This window comes from Microcaecilia unicolor, chromosome 2 (genome assembly GCF_901765095.1).
Source record: "Microcaecilia unicolor chromosome 2, aMicUni1.1, whole genome shotgun sequence".
In the NCBI taxonomy this organism is placed as follows: domain Eukaryota; kingdom Metazoa; phylum Chordata; class Amphibia; order Gymnophiona; family Siphonopidae; genus Microcaecilia; species Microcaecilia unicolor.
Window position 1 is genome coordinate 397,980,102 of NC_044032.1, and position 15,786 is coordinate 397,995,887.

General features: G+C 44.5%; 1 protein-coding gene across 1 annotated transcript in view; it reads left to right on the forward strand.

Moving 5' to 3' along the window:
• The window catches only part of LOC115461066 (protein lin-54 homolog), a 213,302-nt gene that overhangs the window by 39,735 nt on the left and 157,781 nt on the right, over positions 1-15,786 (forward strand). The window contains 1 exon segment of the mRNA XM_030190614.1: positions 9,021-9,737. Coding sequence (XP_030046474.1) covers positions 9,054-9,737 — 684 coding nt within the window. The 5' untranslated portion in view covers positions 9,021-9,053.

The following is a 15,786-nucleotide window of genomic DNA, read 5'->3' on the forward strand; positions in this document are numbered from 1 at the left end:
GGAGAGCATTCCAAGCATCCACTACTCTCTCCGTGAAAAAATACTTCCTAACATTTTTCTTGAGTCTGCCCCCCCTTCAATCTCATTTCATGTCCTCTTGCTCTACCACCTTCCCATCTCTGGAAAAGGTTCGTTTGCGGATTAATACCTTTCAAATATTTGAACGTCTGTATCATATCACCCCTGCTTCTCCTTTCCTCCAGAGTATACATGTTTAGTTCAGAAAGTCTCTCCTCATATGTTTTGTAACGCAAATCCCATACCATTCTCTTAGCTTTTCTTTGCACCGCTTCAATTCTTTTTACATCCTTAACAAGATACGGCCTCCAAAACTGAACACAATACTCCAGGTGGGGCCTCACCAGCGACTTATACAGGGGCATCAACACCCCCTTTCTTCTGCTGGTAAATATGCTAGGTAGATTACCAAAACTATTCCTATGTACTGATTGTACTACCCACAAAATTAAGAAATTAAAAAATGGTCACCTATAGTGATTGTATATAAGGGATAATACAAACAAACAAAAGACAAAGACCTAAGAGGCGGTAGATCAGATCAGTCTATTTGAATTCAGAATTGGACTTAACCTTATGTATGCTATCCAAGTGGATTACCAAAACAATGTCCTAGGGCAAGAAGTAATTCTTATGTGCACAAATGCACAACATTGCATAGCCATTCCAGAAGTAAAAAAGTCTCAAGCAATACTGTTTAAATGATCCGTAGAGATTTTTTTTTAATTTCTGCAGTTAATAAAAAAAGTCTCGGTGGAGTGCATATAATAAAAAATTAAAAGGGTGGCCATGTGTGAATAAAACCCTGATTCCATAAGAAGGTTTTAAACATGTGCATGTGTGTCCTAAGAATGAAATAGCCATTTCTTTCAACAATAGTATGTAAAATCCCTGTGAACAAAGACTAAAACAAGCAGTACAAGTTTGGTGACTGAGCAACAAATCATTCAATTGTTTCTCCTTAGTCTTCCCTAAAATACCTCTATCTGTTTATAGTAGAATACCAGATGCCTCTGAACAGACAGAGGAAGGTAAAATACAAATAATACTTTTTAACAAGGTATAGCTACCAGTTAAAGATACAAACCTGCCTGACAAAGAGGCAACAATAAATACAAAATGAGCTGAATGCAGCATGAACTCTTCTCAGAAAGTATACAGGTGGCGCAGTGCTTACTGTGGTTATGCCATTGGGCAGCTGACACCGCGTCCAAGCAGAGACTGGTGAAGCTGCCCTTCAGGGGCCAACTGCTATTTGGAAACGACGTGGTGCAGCTGGTTAGGGACTTGGGCGACTCCAAGTCTCGGCATCTGGAGGACAAACCTTGGTCTTCCAGGAAGTCAGGGCAGGTGAAGCCTTGTTTTCAAGATACTAGGAAATATTGTCCAGGTCAATTGAGCTTTAATCAGAGGTCTCGTTACCAGCAAAAGCAGTCCTTTCAAGTGGACAAGTGTCCCAGTGGGCAGATTGCCAGATCCACCACGGCCCCTTGAGTTTCCCAATGATGGTGTCTTGACCCACATGTTTCCCGCCATTGGGAGGAGACTATCCCTCTTTTACAAAGAGTGGACCAAAATCGCTACAGACCAGTGGGCTTGGAGCTTATTCGAGAAGGCTACTAATTAGAGTTCTCTTGTCCCGTCGCAGATCTTTTTCTTCATCTCCTCGTACGCCCAAGGCCGCAAGTGCATGGAGGTGCAACATACCCTTCAGCGGCTCCGGCAGTTGGGGGCTGTTGTTCCTGTGCCTCTCCAAGAACAGGGACAGGGCCGCTATTCCATCTATTTTGTATGTAGTTCCCAAAAAGGAAGGATCCAGCCGGCCAGTTCTGGATCTCAAAGGGATCAACCGGTGTCTCAAGGTTTGGCATTTCTGTATGGAAACTGTGCGGTCAGTGATCGCAGCGGTGTAGCCGGTGGAGTTTCTCATGGCTGTGGATCTCAAGGAGGCATACTTGCATATTCCTATCTGGCCGGCCCATCAGTGATTCTGGGGCAGCATTTTCAGTTTCAGGTGTTGCCGTTTGGCTTTGCCACAGCTCCTCGCCCCTTCTCCAAGGTCATGATAGTGGTAGCTGCGGCTACGTTGAAGGAAGGCATCAGAATGCACCCTTACCTGGATGATTGGCTCATCCAGGCGTCCTCTCTGCATGAAAGCATGGGAGTAACAGCGAGGGTGTTGCAGCTGTTGAGATCTCTGGGGTGGGTGGTCAATGCATCCAAGAGTCATCTGGCCCCTACTCAAACACTGGAGTATCGGAGTGTGTTTCGACACAGAGCAAGGCAGGGCATTCTTGCCCATGCACAGACAGTTAAAGCTGCGCTCACAGATTACTCGCTTAACGAGGGTTCCCTCTCCCAGGGTCTGGGACTGTGTTCAAGTGCTTGGATCCATGGTGGCGATGCTGGAGGTGGTACTGTGTGCTCGGGCACACATGAGTTCTCTTCAGCGCTCGATTTTGAGCCATTGGCCCTCAGTGTCTCAGGATTACGGGCGGAGGCTTCCTTGTCAGCCGATGACAAAGGCCAGTTTGGACTGCTGGCTGCGGGAGGCCAATCAAAGCTGGGGGATACCGTTAGCTTGTCTCAATTGGACAGTAGTCCTCACCGATGCCAGTCTATCAAGGTGGGGGGGGGGGGGGGCATTGTCAGGCTTGGTGCGCGCAAGGGCTATGGTCTCTGGTGGAGGCCCAGTGGCCCATCAGTTGCGTGGAGATCCAGGCAGTGCACCTGATGCTGCTGGTGTTCAGCACTCTTGTGGATGGGTGTTCTCCAACAACATGACTGCAGTGGCCTACATCAACCGCCAAGGGGGCACTCACAGTCCCGATCTAGCAAGGAAAGCGGATCTGCTGTTCCAGTGGGCGGAGTTGGATCTCAGCAGCCCACGTAGCAGGAGTGCTGAATCTTCAGGCAGACTTCCTAAGTTAACACGTGGTGGATCTGAGAGAATGGAAGTTCTCCGGCTCTGCGTTATGGCTGATAATGTGGACTTGAGGAGTACCAGTCATGGTTCTCATGGCAACAATGCAATGCCAAAGCCCTGTGGTTTGTGAGTCGGGCCTTCTTTATGTCTTTCCTGCGTGGCTGATAGTGGGGCGAGTGCTGCGGATCTTCCAGAGCCATGCTGTGGAGCATCCAGAGCCACCGAGGGGTGGTAATCTTGGTTGCACCAGATTGGCCTCAGAAGCTGTGATACGCGGATCTGGTTACACTGTTGATGGTGCAGCCACTTCAATTTCCTGCTGTGCCAGGTCTGCTATGTCGGGGTCTGCTAGTCATGGAAGATCCCTCCCCTTTTGTTCTTACAGCTTGGCCCTTGAGAGGGTGCACTTTGAGCATTTACAGAATGCCACAATTAAAAATCTTGCACTAAAGACAATGTTCCTGGTCACCCTTGCGTTGGCGTGGCAGATTTCAGAACTACAGGTTCTTTCGTGTCTGGAACCTTTTCTCTGTTTCTCGGAACTGGGGGTCAGGGTGCGGACGGTGTCCTCCTTTCTTCCTAAAGTAGTCTCGGCCTTTCATCTTAATCAGCCATTTCTGCCTCCCTTTCGGAGGGAGTAGTATCCTGCAGATTTGATCATTTGCTCCTTTTGGATGTGAGGCGTGTTCTCATGCAGTATTTGTCTGTTACAAATGAATTCAGGCGGTTGGATCATCTTTTTGTTCTGTTTGCGGGAATGCGCAAGGGGGGGGGGGGGTGACCTCCAAGGCAATGATAGCCAGATGGGTGAAGGAGGCTATTGCTTCCGCGTATGTCCTGGTGGGCTACACGCCCTCAAAGCCTCTTCACGCACATTCTACGCGGACAATGGTAAAGTCTGTGGCGGAGTTCTGACGTGTCGCTCTGGAGGAGATCTGTAGGGCGCCTGCTTGGGCTTTGTTACACTCTTTCGTTAAGCATCGACTGGATAAGGCTGCACAGGCCACATGTGGCGCGTCTGCACTGGTGGCAGGGCTTTCGTCTCCCTTCCCTATTTAGGTACTGCTCTGCTATAATCCCACAAGTCTCTGGTTTCATCTTCTGCTGTTGCTAAGAAAAATTTTATCTTACCCAATAATATTCTTTAGTCACAGCAGATGAGTCCAGAGTCCCACCCTGAGCCGGTTGATGAGTTCCGGGTGGGAGTAGTTACGGTTACAGTCATGTGTGGGTTGGGTTTCCTTATAGGGTAAATTATGTGTGGATTGTGAGGCTGTGAGGTAGGAGTTATGTGTAGGCTTCTGATGCTGCTTTGTCATGAGAAATACTGAATCTGCAGGAGCAAGCACTCCAATAAGACAGAGTTCAGTCCAGTGCTCTCTATCGCCACCTGCTGGTAGACACAACCCACAAGTCTCTGGATTCATCTGCTGCTACTAAAGGAAAGAAAATTATCGGGTAAGATAAAATTTTTCGGGGTTTTTTTTTTGTTGTTGTTGTTGGAAGGATTTATTTTTGCACTGATATGGTCTCTCTTTGAATTTGTGTATATATATAATATATATAATTTATATATTATATATAAAGAGAGAGAAGTCTAGGTAACATCTGTGTTTGATAAGAGTGAATGGATGCTTAGAGGAGAGTAAATTTATCATATTTCTCTTATATGGTTGGTCTACAGTTCTGTTAAATATGTATATTTCTGATACTGTTTGATACTGTTTCCTGTGAGCCCTATTAAGTTTTAGTTTACTATTTCCAAGTTTACCTCATTATTGTATTTATGTTTATATTTGGTCATTTTAATATTGCTATGCTGTTGACAAAAGTAGGCAGAAGGTGGTATTAATTTATGATGGTTGAGTGTTGAAAAGTTGGATGTGTTATGTGTATCTGAGTCCTTGGCTTCTGAAAACTATACTGTAGTGGTGAGACTGCATTGTCCAGTAGGATATAAATGGGATTGAGCATGTCGCTCTAGGAAGCGTGGTGGGGGTATTGTAATTTTTTTGGAGAGAAAGTTTGAAATTTCAAATTGTATGTGCTGAGGTGAATGAATTTGGGGAATGCATGGTGGTTCAGAATTATGATATTGTCTTTTGCTTGGCATATATTCCGCCGGGGGTGGTTATTGGTGACTGATCTTTTTTTATTACATGTTTATCCAGTCTTTCTATTGACTTTTCAAAATTGTGTCTGTTAGGTGATTTTAATGTCCTTTCCGTTCCAGATACGGAGGCTTTTATTACATTAGAACATTTGTATTATTTATTGGAAGCAATCTGCATCAAATTGTATATGAGGCTACTCATTCTGCAGGACATGTTCTTAATTTAGTTGTTTTTAGCAGCAGGATTGTTAGCTGGATTGTTAGGTGAGTCAGTGGTTTATTCGGTAGGATAGCTAGATCATTCTCTTATACTATATAAACTATGTTTGTATGGGAAGAAAAGGAACATTGGTGTGACTCAAGAGGAAACTTCAGATTGGGCTGCATTTTGAAGTAATGATTTATGTGCAGATTGGTCTTCTAGTTTGAAGTCTGCAGATTCTGATTCATTAGAAAAAATGACAGTCATGGGTGAATACATTGGAGCAGGCCTAGATAATGTTGCCCCAAAAAGAGAGGTGCAAGTTAAGTAATTTTGCTCTGTGATTATTGTCCATGTCTGTGGGGAAACTTCTGAGGTTTTGCAGATAAGGCGTAAGTTGCAACAAGCAGAGCGAAAATGGCAGAAATGTTGATGATTATGATGGGTATAGCATTCGGTTGCGTCAATATATGCGGTTGTGTGTGGATGTGAAGAAGCAGTACTTTCAACAGAGGATTAAATAGGCTTAAAGAATTATTTCAAATGGTACAATTTTTGTTGCAGGGTTACAAGATTAAGGAAACTGCTGTAGGGCTGGATGTCGACTTGTTTGTGAGATTTCTATTTAGTAAGATAGATAAGTTGAAGGAGACCATGGCATTACAGGTTAGACAGAAGAAGGGAATGGTGAATGGAATCAGGAGCGTAGCCAGACCTGTTGGTTTGGGTGGGCCCTTCCCACCCCACACCTGTCCATACATACAGTTTATTTGTTAAACTTTCCCTCTGCCCCTGCTATTGTCATGCTTCTCATCCCTTCCCCGCTCAGCATCTGGTCCTCTTCCCCCCCCCCTCGGCTGGCATCTGTTCCTCTCTTTCCACCCCCTACCCACACCTGTCCATACATACAGTTTATTTGTTAAACTTTCCCTCTGCCCATGCTATTGTCATGCTTCTCATCCCCTCCTCACTCAGCCTCTGTTCCTCTCCCACCCCACCCCCCCCTCCCCCGGCTGGCATCCATTCCTCTGTTCCCACCCCCTCCCCGGCATCTGCTCCTCTCTCTCTCCCCGGTCTACCTTCAATCCATCGCTGGCAGCGATTCCAGTAAGCAGCCTATGCCAGCCCTGCAGACTTCCCTCTACCGCATCCCTGCCAGTGAAGAAACAGGAAATTATGTCATTGAAGGCGAAACACGGTAGAAGGAAGCCTGCAAGGCTGGCACAGTTGCTTACAGGAATCGCTGCCGGCTATAGCTCAAAGGTAAATGGGTGTGGGGAGTTTAGAGATAGATGGGCAGCTGCCATGAGGGCGAGAAAGAGAGGTGTGAGTCACCGCCAATGAGGTGCTTTGGGGGCTACTACACTGGGTGGGCCTTAGGCAAGAATGGGGGTGGGCCTGTGCCCAGCCAGGCCCACCCGTAGCTACGCCACTGGATGGAATGTGTTTAAAATGGTGACTGATAGAGAGATTGAAACAATAGTGTGGTCAGTTACACCTACACAGTCATTGCATAACCCTTGTTCGACTGGAGTGCATGTGCCCTACCTCATGAGGTTGCGCCATCCATTTCCATCCATTTTTTGTCGGATTGTAAATAAATCTCTGTGTGAGGGTGTTTTTCTGCAATTTTGTAAACAGGTTACTGTGAAGCTACTGTTGAAGAATGCAGGGCTGGATTCTGCTGAATTGTGTAATTATTGACCGATTTTGACCATTTATTTTTTAGGAAACATTCTGAAGAAAATAGTCTTAAAACAGCTTGATGAATTTGTGGAGTAAGCTTGTGGCTTAGATCCTTTTCAATATGGGTTTAGGTGTGCATATAGTGTTGAGACATTGTTGATTTCATCAGTGGATTTTATAAAGAGAAATATAGATGGTAACATGTTATTGTTTGGTCTGTCTTGATGTATCCTGTTCTTTTGATTCTGTTAATCTGGATTTGATGCTTGAGAAGTTACAGGATTTAGGAATGGCTGGACAGGTGCTTCAATGGTTTGCTTCCTGTTTAATGGGGAGATCTATGGTTGTGCAGAGTGGTTCACAGGTGTCAGCTTCAGTGGAGGTTGATTGTGGTGTGCCACTGGGGTCAGCCCTGTTGGCACTGTTATTTAATATATATTTGGCATCCTTAGGTAAGGTGTTTCAGTCATTAGAAATCTGTTATTGTTTGTTTGTTGATGACGTGCAATTTTTCTTCCCGATATTGTCACAGGGAGATTGTTTGAATCTTCAGTTGAATGGGTTTATGGCAAGGATGAAACAATGGATGGATGAAAATGGTCTTGTTTTTAATGTGGCCAAAACAGAGGTAATGATTGTGGGGAGAGAGGAGTTGGTAGAATGGCCAGAGACTTTGTTTAGGAGATGTGTGTTACAGTTAGTACATAAGTGTTGCCATACTGGGAGAGACTGAAGGTCTATCAAGCCCAGAATCCTGTTTCCAGCAGTGGCCAAGCCAGGTTACAAGTACCTGACAAGATCCCAAAATAGTACATATAAGTACATAAGTAATGCCACACTGGGAAAAGACCAAGGGTCCATCGAGCCCAGCATCCTGTCCACGACAGCGGCCAATCCAGGCCAAGGGCACCTGGCAAGCTTCCCAAACGTACAAACATTCTATACATGTTGTGGATTTTTCCCAGGTCCATTTAGTAGCGGTTTATGGACTTGTCCTTTAGGAAACCGTCTAACCCCTTTTTAAACTCTGCCAAGCTAACCGCCTTCACCACGTTCTCCAGCAACGAATTCCAGCGTTTAATTACGCGTTGGGTGGAGAAAAATTTACTACACTGTAGTTTCATTGCATGCCCCCTAGTCCTAGTATTTTTGGAAAGCGTGAACAGACGCTTCACATCCACCTGTTCCACTCCACTCATTTTATATACCTCTCATGTCTCCCCTCAGCCGTCTCTTCTTCATAGGGAAGTCGTCCCATCCTCGCTATCATTTTAGTCGCCCCTTCGCTGCACCTTTTCCAATTCCACTATATCTTTCTTGAGATGCGGCGACCAGAATTGAACACAATACTCAAGGTGCGGTCGCACCATGGATCGATGTAACGGCATTATAACATCCTCACACCTGTTTTCCATACCTTTCCTAATAATACCCAACATTCTATTCGCTTTCCGAGCCGCAGCAGCACAATCCTGTCACGAGTTAACGACTTTGAATAACTTTGTGTCGTCAGCAAATTTAATTACCTCGCTAGTTACTCCCATCTCTAAATCATTTATAAATATATTAAAAAACAGCGGTCCTAGCACAGACCCCTGAGGAGCCCCACTAACTACCCTTCTCCATTGTGAATACTGCCCATTTAACCCCACTCTCTGTTTCCTATCCTTCAACCAGTTTTTAATCCACAATAGGCCATTTCCTCCTATCCCATGACCCTCCAATTTCCTCTGTAGCCTTTCATGAGGTACCTTGTCAAATGCCTTTTGAAAATCCAGATATACAATATCAACCGGCTCCCCTTTGTCCACATGTTTGTTTACTCCTTCAAAGAATTGAAGTAAATTGGTCAGGCAAGATTTCCCCACACAAAAGCTGTGCTGACTCGGTCTCAGTAATCCATGTCCTCGGATATGCTCTGTAATTTTGTGTAGAAGGAACTGTAATTGAATTTTCATTACTTTAGAGCCACAGCCTTGGGAAATTAAGTTCTGCTATTATTATTACAAAGCCTTTTAGGAAATTCATTGTGAAAAGTTGCTAATTGATAGCCTGTTTTTCATATTTTGTTGCAGTGCCTTGCCTGACCTGTTCCCAGAAGACTTAAGATGGAGGTAGTTTCAGCAGAGGTGAACAGCTTACTCCCGGAGGAGATAATGGATACAGAAATAGCTATGGGGGATGATGACAGCATTGAGGCAGTCACCGTGTCATCACCTGCAGCAGAATCTATTCCTATGGAAACAGACTTGGAGGAAATAGTTGAAGTAAACCAAACTAGTAATTCTCCAACTGCCGTGGAGCCAGTTGTCGTGGCTAGTAATCACTCTAACCAAGCTACAGGAATTTCTACAGGCTTTAAGCCTGAAACATCATCTACTGTAGCAACTGCCTTCCAGTGTGGCCTCCAGAAACTTGGTGCCCAGATTCCTGTGACTATATCTGCCAATCAGATCATTTTGAATAAAGTGTCTGAATCATCTGATCTTAAATCTGGCAGTCCACTTGTGAAACAGGAGGGCCAAAAGGTGATTGTAACGACTTTGGGGAAGTCTGGCCAGCCAATTGTCTTGACTCTACCACAGAACCAACTGTCCCACTCTCAAAAGACCACAGTGCTGACACAGTCAAGTGAGAATAAGTTGCCTTCGCAACAAATAAAGGTGGTTACTATTGGAGGGAGATCGGAGGTGAAGCCTGTCATTGGTGTTTCATCCCTGACACCAGGTCAGCTGATCAGTACTGCTGGCAAGTCATCTGTGCTACAGGCCCAACCACTAAAGACTGTGCAGGTAAAATGGATTGCTTGAAGGACTCCAGCTTTTGATATACTATTTTCTTGTAGCTGCTGGTGCATGTAGAATTAATTTTTGTTGACACAAGAATAGGTGTTTTGGGAACTGATGGAGAGGATGCTCATATCTGCAACTTAGAATTGTTCCAAATGGCATCAGCATAGAACAATGTTCTAGTATTCAAGTTTACATTTTGGCCCAAGAACACATGGCATTCTATCTCAACAAGTATTCTGACTGGCTTGGAGTATTGTCAGATCTTGTTTGAAATGATTAATGTTAATCAAGATTGAAATCTGAGTAACATTTAACTTCTCTAATGGATAAAGTAAAATGTGCTTTTTCTTGTAATTATTAAACATTTTTACAAATCCCTCAACCCATCCAACATATACGTAGAAATTGATGCTCCAGTGTCTGTCTGTAATCCCTACTACTGCTGTAAGACTGGCAGAAAAGTCAGAAGGAGGCTGAATGCTTATAAATAAAAAGCAATCACTCTGAAAAAGAAAAAGTACTCTTCAATCACAAATTAGTCTATTAGGAATTGGTCAGAATAAAGGAGTTTTTAAACACTATGTAGGTACTCAGGGGTGGGGCAGGGTTAAGGGTGAACTGGAGAGAATTTCCTCATAGTCCCGTTTTTCCTCTCTCCCATAACTTTGCTGGCAGGATGCTTAACACCTGCCAGCCAAAGACATTCCCTACCCATGCTGCTTGAGGAGCAAGGACACAAGCAGGTTATTCCAACCTCCAACACCAGCATTTCCACACATGCTCAGTTCAATTGCATGAACAGAGTATGCACAGAAGTGCCAGTATCTGGTTTCTGCAGCACCCCCTTCTCCCCCCGTGCCCAAAAGCCCCTCTGGTAAACCGTATTCTGACCACACTCAATTCAGCACTTGCCTCGATTGAATCCTGGTTATCTGATAGTTGACTTTGTTCTAAATCTGAAAACCATAGCCTGCTGGATAACTGGCTCCACCCCTGTACTGTCTAATTCTCTAGTAGTCTCTTCTCTCCAGCGTCTTTGGTGTTTCATTTCAGGTATCTTACTGGACCAGGAACTATTTCTTTCTCTTTCTGAATTGCCTCCTTTGCTCAAGCCTATTTTTACTCTCTACGACAATTTTAAACTGTCAGATCCTATTTAGATATCTCTTCACAGAAGACACTTCTGTATGCACTCTTAATTTCCTGTCTCAATTACTGCAACATTATTTACACAGGTCTTCCCCAGTACTCCATCCAGTGTCTTCAGACAATTGAGAATCCTGCCGCCCGGATCCTTTTACATGCTACTAGGTTTGACTAAATCACCTCCCTTCTTACTCAACTACGTTGGCTACCAATTTCTTCCCATATACACTACAAAATTCTAATTTTTGCATATAAGGTTCACTATTCAGGTCTCCCATCCTACCTCTCCTCCTCCCTTATTTATTATACTCCTCTCAGAGCTCTTCACTCTCTCAATGACACCCGCCTCCACATTCCCTCATTAAAAGAAGCCCACCTCGACTTTACCTGTTTCCCGTGCCTTTTTTTGGCTCGCCCCTTCATTAAGGAACTTCCTCTCTGCTTCTATTTGTTTAGAACGCTCCTATCCCAAATTTAAGACACTTTTTAAAGAAAAGGCCTTTTCTATCCACTTGAGCCCAGATGCTTCCCGTGGAATCCACTAGTCTTCCGGTCTCCCCTCTCTGTCTATCCTCTGTTCTTATTCTCAGTTCTTTTAGATTATGGTGTTTCTTTCCTGTTCTCATTTTTTTTTTTTTACATTGATTTGCTTTCTTTATGATGAAAGGTGATTAAGTCTTAATAAATCAAATGGCTACACCACCGACTTCACTGGTCTCTGGTCTCTGCCACCTCCCCTTCCCCTTCTTCAGACTGCATGCTAAGGTAGCCCAGATGACCTTTGCTGGCCTGAGGACTGGAGAGCTGTCAGTTTTGAAGCAGCTGTCTTTCCTCTTTCTTTGAACCAGGGTGAGCCCTTGTGTCATGCACCAAGTCATAATCAGCCCTAGTGAATGGGGATGTGAGTCTGTATTATCTGTGCTGGAGCACACAGCAATTATAACCAGAGCCATGGAGCTCCTGTGAGGCTAGTTGTGTTCATGAATGTGCTTAATTCTGTTATTCTGATAGTTCAAGAAAGAGCTGTCTAAAGAACAAGAGGCTTACTTTCTAAGGTAAGTGAAAAATGTTAATAAAAGTGTTTGCTTGAATGGTAATGTATGTTTTGAAATCTATGGTGACAAGTTGTCTTACAGAGCTTGACTAACTTTCTGGTTTCCAGTTGTTTTAACGCTGCTATGAGCTCCAAGTCTGAGTGGGGTGAGAGCTAGTAAAGGATAGTGGAAGAGGCACAGTGGTACAATTTAGCTTCTCTCTGGCTCAGAGCTGTGCAAACTGTGGATCGTAAGAGAACCTGCATTTTGGGTTGTGACCTCCATAGTACATCATCATTGTCCTGTGCCCCCTCCAAGACGATTCACAGTGTCTGCCTAGCTCCCGTCTTTTCCACATTCAGATCTGGCATTGCCTATGGCCCAGCAACTCCCCCCTCTCTCTGAACTTCCCTCTTCCCAGTATACCTCCAGCTTCTTCACGGCCGCTGCCTGCGCCGGCCCTCTGCCACATACCTCCAGAGAGGAAATGGGAAGTGACATAAGTGAGAGCAGGACACAGCAGAGGGTTGCCTAGGGGGCCAGCTCAGACAGCAGGTGTGCATTGCTGTCACCACCCCTGAAGGAGCGGAGGTACACTGGGGGGGGGGGGGGGGGGGAGTTGCCAGGCTGTGGGCAGGGAGCAAATACTAGATCCGAGGGCAGAGGAGAGGACAAGATGCAGGATGGGGGCAGGGTAGTTTTGAAAGGCCCACCCAACTTAACTGTGGGCTGACCCAAAATAACAGGTCTGGCTACGCTACTGCCCCAGGAGTTGCCTGAACACTGCCCTGGACACTCTCTCACTCCTTTTATAGATTGGATTGTGTGGCAGAGTTTAGATTTTTTTTTTCCAGATTCTCCCTATTCTCAAGTGAATTCCTCTTAATCGCTCATTTTTTTTTTTTTAGAGAGTTTTATCCTACCTGCTAATAGTTGTATATAGCCTCTTAAGAGGCTTTGTTCCTTCCATAATCTCTGAATTTAAGTTGTTTGTACCGTGATAATCTGCTATGTTTTCTAGTTTAAGAAGAAATGGTTCCTTTCTTAGCTTCAGTTCCATTGTTCTACACTGATGGATGTTGTTCCTTCCTACCAGCAGGTGGAGGTAGAGAAAACTGAATTCTTCAAGTGACCTCACCAGTATAAGCTGCAGTGTTCCCTGGAACAATACAGTATTTTTCTCTACCTTTAGTACGTGGTAGGCCGTGCTGACGGTGCTCCTATGGTCCCTGGCCTAGCTCCCTGCTCTGCTGGCAGAGGCTGCTCCCAGGGTTCAAGTCTCAGTACTGTACCTGGTTGAGCATGGAGCCTGGCTCGGCAGCCCCCAGTTGCACTTTGCAGTGCCACTGTGTGAGGCATCAGCTCGGTCCTGCAGATCTCTATACCCCCATCCTTCTTATCTCGTGTACCCTGTTTGGGTGTGCTCCTCATGGGCTCCTCTTGCAGCTCCCAGGCTTCTTAAAAAAAAAAAAAAAACCTCAATTGGTACTTAGCCTGGTTAGTTTTATCTCCTGTTAGGGAATAAAGCTTTTGAGGGAAAAAAAAAAGAATATCTTTGTGTAGCTTGAGACAAAATACCATGGGAATTTCCTCAGCACTCCCAGAGAGAGCCAGGGAAAAGTATGGGGACCTGGAGCCTCTTGATTGCCTCTTGACTGGACTTGTCAGCCAGCAGGTGCAGCGGTGTTTGCTGGAGCTGGCAGCTCAGATCAGCTGTCAGTTCTGAGTATTTTTTTCTTGGGCCTTGCTAGGCAGCCTTTATGACCTGCTTTGCGAGGTGAATTATGGCAACTATTTAGTCTGCCTATTATCTGCATGAGTCTGATGCCTCAGGGCCTGAAGGGCCACTTTAGTAGGGCTAAGGCTGCTGCTTGGATAGAGGCCCGGATGGTGGCTCCTGAGGAGATCTGCAGGGAGGTGGTTTGGTCATTGCACCATTCCTTTGCCAAGCATTACAGATTGGATGTGTTGGCCAGAGTTTGCTCAGACTTTGGGAGAGCCTCATTCAGGTGGTCTTGTCTTTCCTCACCCAATAAACCTGCTTCGGTACATCCCATCAGTGCACAATAATGGAGCTGACGCTAAGCAAGGGGGAAATTGTCCTACCTAATAATTTTTTAGTCAGTTACACTGTTCTGCAATTTACCCTTGGAAGACCTCATCCCAGAGTTCTGGGTGTGCTCTGTAATTCCTTTTCAGTTCTTCACAACCCCCCCCACCCCCCCCCCCCCCCCCCCCCCCCCCCCAAAAAAAAAAAAAACCCCAAACAATTATTCTGATTGACAACAATACGGGGTTCCCGTGATATTGCAATATCCTAGTAAATGCAGGGTAGCTTGCCTATCATTGCAGCTGCAGTGGCTGATGGGGCATGAGTGTGTTACAAAAGGGACCTTCTGCTGCTTGGGCAGATGCATGCTGAATTGTTCCAGGGAGCACCCCAGTTTATACTGGTGATGTCACTGGAAGAATTCAGTTTATTCTACCTCCATCTGCTGGTAGGAAGGGATAACACCCATCAGTGCAGAACAGTGAAGCTGATTAAAGGAAAAGAAAATGATCAGGTGGGACATAATTTCTCCATTACTTACAATCAGGGTTGCCCTTAAAAGGTGTGATAACTAATCAGAATTTATAAAGAGGCAACATTGCAAATATTATACCAGTCATTAGAACACATCTCTTGATGGAAAAGAGAGCAAGCGCAGCAGCTTGCTACAAAACCGTACACAAAAAGAAACTACATAGTCAAATCACTAAACCAAAGCAAAACTTTTCTGGTGTTGTCTGGAAAACTCAGCCCATGTCTCTCACATTTTACAGGGGCTGAGCTGTTCTCTGACTGGTTTCAGCATGCGCCTTCACAGTCTTCTGTGGGAATTGGCTGAAGATACTGCTGATTCCATAGGCAGCACTCTCTATATGTGTGTTTGGGGTATGCAGAATCTGGGGTCATTAATACTTGAGGACCATGGGTCAGTTTTACTGGGCAGTGGGAAAGATGCTGGTACTTGGTATTTCCAAGTACCCACTGGGGAAAAAAAGACCTGCCTGTAATCCACCTGGTTTAGTTTTGCATCGCTTGTTTTGTTTGTATGATTTGTCAGTCTTTCTTGACATAGCGTGTAAGCTCCAAGGAACAAGGGAGTATCTATTATGTGTCTTGAAAGTGATCTGTACATCTGCTAGCACTGTCAAAATGAAAATAATGGTGAATGCTTCCATATCGTTCATATGAAGCTGTATGTAGCATGGAGTACTGTAATGCTGCTCTTCCCAAGGCTGATTAATTTTTCTGAAACGTGATTGTTTGCTGAATCCTTTCAGTTCTAGTTAATTTTAATTCTTTCATTTAGCTGGTGGTTTTTGCTCAGTGTCCCCTGTTCCTTCATTCAGATCTAATTTTCATGGGGAGCAATATTCAGCTAGTGGTGCATAGCATTTCTTTAGTTTTAATGTGTTTTTTATTGATGACAAAATATAAGAAAACTCATCCAACACAATTGCTGTACAGTGAATAAAGTATAAAAGCTTACACAAAAATATTAATGGAAAATTCCATAATCAGTTGCTTTTACAGTTTTATACCCCCTATTCCTACCTGTATTCCTCCCCTACCCTCTATATATTTTATAATTAACAATCCATCCCTCCCAATTCAGCCAAGCCAAAACATTCAAATAAAGATCTGGCTTCTCCCTGATGCAGCAGCGGATGGCTGGCAGCCCTGAAATCTAGCTGTGTCCAATGTTGCCAGGTAGTCGTGGAAAAATAAGCACATTTTGCTTAAAAACAAGCCCAAAAATAAGCCTAGATTTTTTTTTTACATGCTGTGAGGTTTAATCATATGCTAAAACACTCTTTTCAAC